At 38.5% G+C, this 12,062-nt stretch overlaps 1 protein-coding gene across 1 annotated transcript in view; it reads left to right on the top strand.

Moving 5' to 3' along the window:
• The first annotated feature begins 1,322 nt into the window (after positions 1–1,322).
• LOC145496184 (uncharacterized) overlaps positions 1,323–12,062 on the top strand; it is a 19,118-nt gene continuing 8,378 nt past the window's right edge. Inside the window, exons 1-10 of the mRNA XM_081475842.1 lie at positions 1,323–1,414; positions 2,391–2,740; positions 3,241–3,405; positions 6,423–6,536; positions 6,752–6,874; positions 7,209–7,305; positions 7,552–7,770; positions 8,151–8,527; positions 8,624–8,791; positions 9,072–9,182. Of these exons, the coding sequence (XP_081331968.1) occupies positions 1,345–1,414; positions 2,391–2,740; positions 3,241–3,405; positions 6,423–6,536; positions 6,752–6,874; positions 7,209–7,305; positions 7,552–7,770; positions 8,151–8,527; positions 8,624–8,791; positions 9,072–9,182 (1,794 nt within the window). The 5' untranslated portion in view covers positions 1,323–1,344. The remainder of the gene's footprint in view (positions 1,415–2,390; positions 2,741–3,240; positions 3,406–6,422; positions 6,537–6,751; positions 6,875–7,208; positions 7,306–7,551; positions 7,771–8,150; positions 8,528–8,623; positions 8,792–9,071; positions 9,183–12,062) is intronic.

Below are 12,062 nucleotides of genomic sequence, written 5' to 3'. Positions count from 1 at the left end.
CGGGCTTATTTCCAGTATTATTTGTATGACTGAGCTTTCCAAAAAGCTAAAAGTAGCCAGTACACAACTTAAAAGGCTTTACTGGGTTATTTCCTCTCGATTTATACCTAAATAATTTTGTAATATTTTCAGACCATTACACAATGTAAATTTCACAATAAACCTCACGCAAGCAACAGAGTTTATCGGTAGATTTTGTCACATATTTCACGGTTATTCAAACAAAAACTTACATATTTCACATATCAACATTGCCCAAATCCATTTGCGATAAAAACGACGGCGAAAAAGCGTTAATCTCTCTCAAGAATCGTTTTCTTGTACCTCGAAACAACTTTTCGCCATACATTTCCTTCTAGCGACTAGCAATGTTTGCCCCCTGACAATCCCAGAGTTCTTTGCGCAAACACAGGTATCCGATTACTGACAACTCATTCATTTGGCGACCTCTGGGCGGGTGCATCGATGCACTCACTTCGCACTCTACGCAAACACTCAAATGACGCACTTTTAAAGGTCTCACCTGTACTTTCATGCCATCCAATTGCATATCTAAAAAAATAAACACGCTTGTGTATAATGGCAACAACTTAAGTCGCATCACTGGCTTCCGCTCAACTTGAAGTACCTCATCAATGATATTACCAGTTCGACTTTATTCTGTTTTTTTATTCTAGACCGTGGACTGCAACATAAAATTTGCATTGTCATAATTCATACGTCTTTCACTCGTGTGTGTTTTGTTCTTCTTTCAATGTGTTCACTTTTAGCTGTTGTCTGTGTGTGTTCTTTTGAAGACATCGAGAAAGCTACAAGTTCAGGCAGGCCCCAGTAACCCTTTTAGATTCTGTTATTGAGGTTCCATTAGCTGAAAAAATATATAAAAGAAATAAATAAAATACCACCTGGAGATTTGTTGAAACATTGCTCAGTATTCCCAATGCAACTTTACAGGAACGCTTAGAGAATCACACACAATTGTTCCATCTAGGCTGAACCTTGAATATCACTTAATCAAATGAGTGATATTCATTTAGAATCTGGGTAAGTAGAGACATCTCCAAAATTCCTTCGACAAATTCCAGGGAAAAAATAGTATAAAACCAGCCAATAATGATAAAAATATGAGAACAAGACATAGCCCGTTGCACATATTTCTGTTTGTTATCAAAACTATGAACAATGCAATGGTCTGAAACAAACTAACGAAATATTGACGTAACAACAACAAACAACAACAATATTTTATTACACCATGGCTGAAATGTTGATATAAAAGTGAGTTCCATTTTCAACAATCCTCATTACTAGGAAGAGGTAATCACTTCGAATCATTAAGCCGTGATGTTTTCAGGCAAGGAAGGTGTGCATCAGCTCGTTTGGTTATGCTTCTTGATGCATGTTGGCGTAAAAGGTATCAACATCATTCTCTTTTATTACCTCGTTAACAAAGTTTTTTTTTTCGAACAAATTCTTTTTATGATAAAAAAAAATCGAGAAACGTTTGCAATATGTGGAAGAAAATTAAACTTATCTCAGTGTTTTTGGAGCTTAGCTACGATACCGTTTATTTCTAACAATGCTGCATCTCAAACGTAAAGGAAAAAAACGTTTTTGGACGTATTTTTTTTATCACTTTTATCTACTGCTGTTTTCATTATTAATCGTGCAGTTGTCAGTCTTAAACTCACTTTCTATATTAAGACGGGCAGATGCATATGATCGATAGTGTCCTTTAATTTTATTACTTTGTCTCTCGCTCTGATGTTAAGGATCATTTCTTTTGTCCGTTTCAGACCGTGATATTTTCGAGTTGATTTCCATAGGTGTTTTGCCCAAAAATCTTATGACACGGATTGCGCTTTGTTTTAATGATTGCCGCTAATTAACTTCCATGTTGCATCATTTATCGCAACCCGTTTGAACAGCCGGAGAGATAGTGAAATTATGTGATTTTTTTATATACCAGTGTCTAAACATAGCGGAATTTTCCTTTGCACTTGTTATATATTGTTTAATGTTGTTTATTTGGTGAACGTGAACACTCTAAGGCTCATGAAGTTATACAATTTTCAACTTAAATTTCAAACTTGACCCGCCTCAGTTAAGTTTAACTACTGTCTGTCAATGTTCTTTTGCTTATATAAGTAAATAGCCGAAAGTTATTTCCTTCGTCAAAATAATTTGCAAAGTATAATCTTAAAGCTATGGGTTTCGCATGCTCTTGACGCTTAACAGCTATGATAGGATAGCCCTATCGTTCCAAATCTTTGCTGCTTATCTCAGAACACAACTTGAACGCTTCGAATGTAACGTTTTGCCAGTTGTGTAGAATTCTGCTCATTGTGGTCTCGCCAAAAACAGTTATTTGTTCCTTTTTTCTGTTTCAGGCATTGAAATTGGGAAGGTCCACATTCAACAAGTGGGAAATGATGCTTTTCATTGCAGATATGTGTCATTTAGCAATCGTTTCTCCAGTGGAACTCCGGTGCGAGTTTTTGCTTCGATTAATTACGGAAACGAATCATCAGAGGTACACGATTCCGGTTCTATTTGGGTTGAAGATGTCACAACAAGCCGCTTCAAGGTCTGTCTCGTCCAAGGGGGCGGAGGCTCTGTTGTTAACACCACTATCGATTGGTTTGCATTCCAAGGTTCCCAATCAGGAGTTTGTCACGGAGAGACAAGTTTTAGTCTTTTTACAACTGGGACAAAATGTAATCGGGTGACTTTTCCTCAGGTATGATTATGCTCTGGGTATTTTCTTGTGAGACACATTTAACTGTGACAATGAAGCCATCAGAAATTTCGCACTCTTAAATTCCTCATCCTCTCGCTGTTAGTGTTATTTCTAAACGTAGTCTACGCCACTCTTCTCTATCGTCATGAACAAAGTTCTCAAACCCAAACGTCAATCGAAGCAACCTTCGGCCATATATCTCCTATTTCCTGTTTACACAGGCTACAAATGAATTTCAGTTCATCTATAGAACAATAATATTATGGTAACTTGCGACAACCTAATTCAGTTTTAAGTAAACGATGAACCCAATTAGTAATTGACCAATCAACAAAGGATCAGCAGCCACTTGATTTTTTTTTTTTTTTTAATCTTTCTAGGAAAGAGAGGATACACTTATGTTATGTCAACATTTTCTATCACGTATAGTGGCATCCATGTATTTATAATAACAGTTTTAAGTCACGATTGTTTTGATTTTGACCTATTTTTACTTTTAGGCCTTTTCAGCGGTACCTAAACTTCACGTCACGGTAAAACATGGAACCCCAAACCAAAAGCAGGATGCTATGAGTGTTTGGATTGCAAACATTTCCACAAGTCAGTTTGAAGTTTGTTTACGAGAGTCAAGTACATTTGATGGACCTCACAATAATATCATGGTGGTAAGAAATGCTTTTACCAAAATTTAAATAATAAACATTTCACTTTTTATCAGGATTTAAATGTCATTGTCAGAGAAAACCGGGCAGTACCAAAAGATCGAGGTCGGCCGCTTACCTTCATCTTTTCACAGTATAAAAGCTATCCAAAAAGATTAACAACCATGACGTTTGCGGAGGTAGGCGTTCGTTTTTATTCGAAATATCACCACATCATGATTTTGGCCTCTCAAGCGGTCTAAAATGGCCGACATTTAGGACAACTATAGATGAGCCTAAAAGATACCTTGTAAAAATTCCAGAAACTCTTATTTTCGTGCGATAATATTTGTCCCTTTGTTAGTTGGCTGAGATATACTAGAAGTCTTTCGCTTTGATTCTACGGTTTTCACGAGGTGCCAAATATCCTCGTCGAGTCGTTAATGAGCGTGACCCAAATTTTAGCCATTTTCAGCGAGTCGTTTTTCACAAGTGGGGCAGTTTATTTCCACAGAAAAACATTATTGTAATAATCTTTTGCAATGTTATTAATATCCAGTTTAGTTAAAATTGGTACCAACAGGCAAATCGGAGTAATTGGTCTAGCAAAGTCCAAAAAAAATCATTAGTCAGAAATATTTCTCGCCAAATGTTTAACGAAGAACATCACCTTCTCCCGACTTTCTGCGATTTTTATCTACTATTTACTGAAAGATCAGCAAAAAATAGCTAGCTGGACTGCATAAGAGGATATTTAAGCTGTGGCATCGTGATAAGCCTATGCAAACATTTCAAACTTGCCCAATCATTACGTTATCTAGGCTGAGTTTTCCCGCGAAAATTCTACTTTTAACGTCACGTTGCGCGCATGGAAAAACAAAGTGGATCCTCAGTTCGCTGGTCTTTTTCGCCGTTGTGTAGAACAAATTGCAAGTTAAAAGTGAGCGAACCTTTATCCTAAATTTAATTTTGGGACTTCTGCAAACCCCTCGTTTACATCGATTTCTCGTTTTCGGAAGGCGTAACGCGTGACAGATTCTAAGGTTAGACCACAGGACTTTAAAATGTCGATCTTACCTAAAGGTGTCTTCTTGGTTTTGAAAACATTACCTGGTCTTTCGGATCAGAAAATTGGCCTAGCATGCGGGTGATGGGTCAGTTTTTCTTCAGCTATTAGCATGCAAACGAGTTGGTCTATTTGGCACAGCCGAATGTAAACATCGAGGAAATACAGGTTATGACAAAATCCGGCCCACGAAAGAATCATAAAGGACAGACGAGTGGAATAAACATCTCAATACGTGTAATCGTTGCTAGGTCAGGATCGCTAGCGAAAATCTTTCTTGCGTTCATTGTTGCCGTTTGTATCGTCGCAGGCTAGTACACCGTTTTGTTTTTCGCTCTGAAACGTTACTTTCAACAAAAGTGATTTAATGTTGCTCCCGTTAATATCACCACAAAACCCCTTCAATGCAACGAAATTACATCCAAGTTAGTATTGATAATTTCTTGTTAATTTTACCGCTGGTAAAGTTCACAAAGAACGAGATTGCATGTTTCTGATCCGTTAACGTGATTGAATTACATTTTGCACGCAACTGAGTTGCTGTGAAGATTAGTTTTTTTCCTTTTCTTTTTTTCTTCTTGACCTAGCAACGATTACACGTATTAAGATGTTTATTCCACTCGTCTGTCCATTATGATCCTTTCGTGGGCCGGATTTTGTCATAACCTGTATTTCGTCGTTGTTTACATTCTGCTGCGCCGAATAGACACCACCACTGACGCCTTTCCTCGACCATCTCGTTTGCACGCTAGTAATTGAAGAAAAACTGACTTGCCACCCGCAATGCTAGGCGACTTTTCTGATCCGAAAGAACAGTTAATGTTTTCAAAACGAAGGAGGAACCTTTAAGTAAGATCGACATTTCGAAGTCCTGTCTTCTTACCTTTGAATCTGTAACGCTTGTAACTATGTAAACAAGTCCCAAAATTAAATTTAGGGTAAAGTTTCGTTCACTGTTAACTCGCAGTTTGCTCGACACAACTGCAAAGAAGACCAGCAAACTGAGTATCCACTTTGTTCTTCCACGCAGCGTGACGTTAAATAGGATTTTCGCGGCAAAATTTAATCTAGATAATGGTAACTATTTGGCGAGTTTGAAGTGTTTACATTGGCTAATAACGATGCCAAAGCTTAAATATTCCCTTCTGAAGTCCAGCTAACTATCGTTTGCTGATCTTTCAATAAATCATGGATAACAACCGCAGAAAGTCGGGAGAAGGTGATATTCTTCGCTAAACATTTGGCTGGAAATATTTCTGACTAATAATTTTTTTGGACTTTGCGAGACCAATTACTCCGATTTGCCTGTAGATACCAATTTTCACTAAACTAGATATCAATAACATTGCAAAAGACTATCACAAAAATGTTTTTCTGTGGAAATAAACTGCCGCACTTTTGAAAAACGACTCGCTGAAAATGGCCAACATTTGGGTCACGCCCATTTACGATTCGGCGGCTATATTTGACATCTCGTGAAAACCGTAGAATTAAAGCGAAAGACCTCACATGTATCGCAGTCAACTAACAAAGGGACAAATATTATCGCACAAAAATAAGAGTTCCTGGCGTTTGTGCGAAGTATCTTTTAGGCTCACCTAAAGTTGCCCGAAATTTGGGCCATTTTAGACCGCTTGAGAGGCCAAAATCATGATGTGGTGATCTCGAAGAAAAACAAACGCCTACCTCTGCAAATGTTCTGGTTGTTAATTTTTTCGGATAGCTCTTATACTTTGAAAAGATGAAGGTAAACGGCCGACCTCGATCATTTTGGTAATGCCCGGATTTCTCTGACAATGACACTTGAGTCAGAAGCATCATCTTTTCTTCACCAATCTGTCGTACAAAATGCAGGAGGTTGAATTAAATAACAGAATGTAAATGAAATAATTAAAACTATCAGTCTTAGCAAAGGTACAAATATATAAACATAGTAGCCTTGCATATTATTTTTTGCTGGGTTTTTTATTACCAGAACTGGATGGCATATGAGCAGTACCCATCTGCATGGAAAGCTAAAGAGTCATCGGTCATTGTCTTTTCTGAAAATGAGCTACCAACTGCAGAAAGCAGCTACGCTCTGTGCAAGGTTAGTATGCATACCTTGAATGCCTGGCAGTACGTAGAGATATCTTCTTCTCAAGCTTAAAGTTGTTATGGATTTAGTGCAGTAGTTATTACCAAACTGGTGCTTTTATCATTATTGTTATTACCATTGCTGCATAAAGGTAGTTGAAATTTAGATTTCGGTTCTGAAAAAATGCCGGTTGGACAACTCGTATCTTTTTACTGCTTTTCTTGCAGAATGTCAGCTTCGCCAGTCCATTTTACTCACCACCTGTGATTCTCACAACTGTTCTTAATGGTGGTAGTAACAGTGCTAACTTAGCGTGTCCAGTGAAAGGTCCTTTGAGCAGTTGGCTGGAGGTAAAGCATTCTTTTACAAGCTATTCAAAGTTGCACTCATGCTACATGAAAATTGCACTCCTTTTTAAGTGAGAGAGACGCGGTAAATTGGCGGTAGATTAGGCGAAACATATGCGTGTGTATAATTTTTGTTCAGTTATTTCTCCAGTTTTAGCGAGTTTGTACATTAGTGTTCAGTTCTGCCGATGGAGAGCAAGGAAAAGGGACAAACGACAAAACCAAAAAGATAATCTGTAGGGACTGATTAAGGAAGCAGAAAAAAAAAAAGACCGAAACCTGAAGTAAATCATAGAGAATTAATTTACAATGTATTTTATATTTCTTATCTTCAAAGGAGGTCACAAACAACTACTTTAGAGTGTGTATCAGAGATAGTGCAGGATATGATGGTCAGAGAAGCAATGTTATCGTGGATTACTTGGTTATTGGAGGTACTGAAGATTTGTTTTTTTTACCTGTGCAAAATCATTACATTCACAAACACCTAGCTAATCCTATACATAAACTTTATTAATGCGTCTTAACATCTAGCCGATCGTCAATGCTCCGTAATAGAATCATGAATGAAGTTTCAGTCTTTTCCTTTTACAGGTGTAAGGATACCTTTCAACTTTCACCCTTTTAACATTTTCTGTAAACATTTGAATATAACAAGCTTTATTTTCATTCAATCTTAGACCTCGATCCATGTACAAATGCAAGTTGTAAGTACTACAGCCATTGCGTAGCCTCGTCTCCACAACAGTTTACTTGTGTTTGTGAAAACAGCTGTCCATCATACGAAGAACAAGTCTGCGCTTCCAACGGTCGTACATTTACTAACTTGTGCTTGCTCAGGAAAGAGATCTGCAGAACTAGTGGCAATTATACTGACTATCATCCTGGAAGCTGTACAGGTATTTTAGATACGTCTTCAGTTTTGGTAAAGATTTTTTTAGGGCAGACAAAGACAGGAAGACAAGGGCAAAATGAGAAGCAAACACATAAATGGACAGATAGACGGACAAACAGTAAGACACAAACAGACGTGCTGCCAGACTGACTCACTGGCTGACTGAGAGACAGTAATGAACTGTTACTTAAAGTTGTCAGGCCTATGTGAAAGCCAGTGTGAAACATAAGGCCTCAGATTTATAAAACAGTGTGTATTTATTTCTATGGCTTCTCACAATTGGATTTACGTGCTTTTACTTATTAGGCTTTACACTACTTGAGACCCATTTAACACTCAGTTTTGCTAAAAAAAATGGATTTAATTGGTTTTATTTACTTGTAGGTTTTCCGCTTCAGAAAGGAAGACACACCTTCCAAAACAATCCATCCTGGGCAGAGGATCAGTGTGAAATCATCAAGTTTGAACCGTTCATATTTTACCCTGATCAGAAAATCTACATACAGCTGACCGTTAACCACATAAACTATTCTGACGCCGCTGTTGTACACGAGGCCACCACACCGTGGGTTGAAAGCGTTAACAGTACTCAGTTTACAGCCTGTGTAACTCGGGCTGGAAGGAATGACTATCCCACAGATAGCTTCGCTACAGTTGATTGGGTTGCCTATCAAGGTGCTCCATCTGGTGGAGTGGCGGGCGAGGAAATGTTTTCTCGTTGGTGGACAGGAACTACCTGTCAAACGGTTACCCTTCCTCAGGTAAATGAGATCTCTCTTTCAATCAAAATGAAGAAGTATTCCCCCACATTTAATTAATCCTGTTGCATCTAAACGTACTATCTTGGTACGTTTTAGGGAAGGTATGCTTATCCACCGACAATATTTGCAACTGCTGAACACCACAGGTTGCGTCTAAAGCACGATGCTACCAGCGTGTGGCTGGAGGATGTCTCAGCGAGTTCCTTCAAGATTTGCCTCCGGGAACTTCAAAACTTTGCAGGGGTCCATGACGACATCTCGGTGGTAAGTAATGTTTAATCGTTTATATAATGCTTCTACCACTGCGTTGTTTGCAATATTGGCACTTGACCCGACATATCGATGACATTTCGGAAAGAAAAGTTTCAATCAAGATTGACACGGTTATTGTATCATTGTTAACAAAACTGCAAAGTGAAGAGAAGAACATCTAATATTGTAGAGATGAGCTGATATCAATAGTCGATCTACATTTTTGATATATTCTTCTCTTGTAATAAAATACATTTGATTTCCATAACATACCTTTTTGATGTTGTTATAGAATTGGCTGGCGTTCGAGGACCTCCACAGACCACTCTTTTCCGAACACGATGATGTAAGGTTTGAAAATAACGTTTCGCCCTCAGAGAATCATAACTTCGCATTTTGCCAGGTGAGCGTTTTGAAGATGGGTTTCTTATTCCTTCTGAGGTTATGTTTTTTTACCTTGATTTGCGTGCGTTGGGCTTGTATGCTTCCTATTTTAATAGCAAATAGACTTATGAAAACTCCTTAAGCGTACTTTAAACCTTCGATGCAAATGCTAAATTTGTGTCATTCCGCCAGAAAACAGGAATCGAATCATGACCTAATCACGACAGGAAGCTTCAATTGTATACCAAACCCAACGGCTACGCAGTGGTATTGTGCGCATACATGTAGAAACATTAACATACATACCAGCTTTTGCAAGGGACTGTAAAAAAAAAAAAAAATTGTGAGACAACCTTAGATAGTGCAGAGTGTAACTTACGGCTCTGATACAGTAATCACATAGGTCCTCACCCATGCCGTTCACTCGGCTATCTTTAAAACGGTGAACGGGGAATCGGAGAATCGGGGAATGGGAGTGGGCAACGGGCAACGGGCAACGGGCAATCTTTAAAATGGGGAATCTTTAAAAGCGGGAATCTTTAAAATGGGGAATCTTTAAAAGCGGGAATCTTAAAAAAAGGGGAATCTTTAAAAGCGGGAATCTTTAAAACGGGGAATATTTAATAGCGTTAATCTTTACTGAAAAGTGAGCGAGAATCTCTCAGTTTCCCACCGGAAGCTATTTATTCTGTCACATGTATCAACTCAACAGGTACAGAGATAGTTGTGGAATTTATTCACTGTAATAATATTGCACGCTATTAAAGCACATCGGTTTAGCGGGATAGTGGAGCGGTTCAAATCTCGATTCTCGCTCTTTGAGATCCGCTAGACCGACCAAAGAATCGAACCGCCTGGATTTATCCTAACTCCGGACTGTGACGTTTTTAAATTGAGTTTCGCAGCGATGGATATTTGTCCTAGCCTTATCATGTGCTAATGGAAGGACTTACGACTTAACGACAAATATATGGCAAAGAAAACACGTTTTTGGTTATTTAATCGATAAATCAACAGTCCCCTAAATCTGGTTTTCACATGACGTCGCTAAAATTCAAACTACAAAACTATTGATCCTCCTCAGATTTTACTTTCAAGATGTATAAGAGCACCTGAAAACTAATATTTATACAAATTTTCGCTCCAAGTGGGTTCTTGGTTTTGTAATAGACTACGCTCGAATTTCTGAGCTTTTGAGTGAAGCAGCATGTACATGACGGGCAAGAAAGCTGTCATATTGGTTAAAAAAGTGACTTATTTCGGGGAATTTGGCTATCTGAACAGTTCATTTATTAGAAAAAGTATTATTTTTAAAATGTTTTTGAGTTCCTGGAGAGATAGATTCACGCTTTTGTAGCAAAACTCAGTGACAGATGTTTCTGCTGGTTTCCGGCCGCCATCCGGATGGGCTCCAGCATGGCGTCTCCATCAAAATCTCTATGAATTTGGGTAAAAAATTTCTCCGCATATCTTGCGTAAGAAACATTGCTGTGACCTGAATCTTGGCGAAAGTCTTCCCATATTTACCTTCGTTCTCTTCAAGATTCTGGACTTTATCACTTGAACTGTTTTGATTTTGATTTATTTTGAACGGCGTGACACTGAAAACCAGCAATAAAGTAATTCGGTGCTCTATGCCCGAACGATGTGGCGGCGAATTTCGCGTATAATCCGTCATGATACCTCTTTCTACGCCATGCAGTCATGCGAAGACAATTTCAAAGTACCCATTGCATTCACTTCAAAGAAGAAAGAATCGGTCGCTTCGAAGGTCTTCCACAGTTTAAGTGGAATGATCTCGGCGAACAAGATGTGACAGGGGAAGGGTCGTTTGGAGCTGTTTTCTCATAAAAACCAGGAACAACGGTGGCAAGTCGAAACAGTGGTTGACAAGAAATCACCCGCTTTTAAAGATTCCCGCGTAAAAAAGATTCCCCGCTTTTAAAGATTCCCCATTTTAAAGATCCCCGCTTTTAAAGATTCCAGCTTCTAAAGATTCCCGCTTTTAAAGATTCCCCGTTTTAAAGATTCCCGCTTTTAAAGATTCCTCATTTTAAAGATTCCAGCTTCTAAAGATTCCCGCTTTTAAAGATTCCCCGTTTTGAAGATTCCCGCTTTTAAAGATTCCCCATTTTAAAGATTCCCGCTTTTAAAGATTCCTCATTTTAAAGATTTCCGCTTTTAAAGATTCCCCATTTTAAAGATTCCCGCTTTTAAAGATTTCCCATTTTAAAGATTCCCGCTTTTAAAGATTTCCCATTTTAAAGATTCCCGCTTTTAAAGATTTCCCATTTTAAAGATTCCCGCTTTTAAAGGTTCCCCATTTTAAAGATTCCCCGTTCCCCGTTCCCCGTTCCCCGTTCCCCGTTCTCCGTTCCCCGTTCTCCGTTCCCCGTTTCCCGTTCCCCGTTTCCCGTTCTCCATTTCCCGTTCCTCGCTCCCCATTCCCCATTCCCCATTCCCCATTCCTATTCCCCATTCCTATTCTCCAATTCTCCGATTTCCCGTTCCCCGTTTTAAAGATAGCCCCGTTCACTCCCATGGTAGTCAACTAATATTAGCGGAATATGAACGTACAAAACCTTGATGAGACAAAATCTTAGCAGTGTGTATGTTTCATGTTTGTGTTTCTTTTGTTGTTTTTTTCACAGCCCAAAAATAACTTACAATTACCGTTTGTCAAGACAACTTTAAAATCATTGCAGCGAATATGTCAATTGTACTTTTCACGCCAACATTTGTAACTTGATACTTTTGTTTACTTCGCCAATGTGAGCAACAAGGTACCTTTGTTTCCACGAAAATATAAGAGATATGTGTATTTTTTCTTTCATTGCTGGATATAAATGGAAAATTAAACAAAAATATCTGCTGAAAAGTCGAAGAGGAACGGTTTTGG

The sequence above is a fragment of the Orbicella franksi genome, chromosome 8 (assembly GCF_964199315.1).
Source record: "Orbicella franksi chromosome 8, jaOrbFran1.1, whole genome shotgun sequence".
Taxonomy (NCBI): Eukaryota; Metazoa; Cnidaria; class Anthozoa; order Scleractinia; family Merulinidae; genus Orbicella; species Orbicella franksi.
The sequence above is the reverse complement of the archived record's forward strand: the minus strand, read 5'-3'. Positions and strand labels throughout refer to the sequence as shown.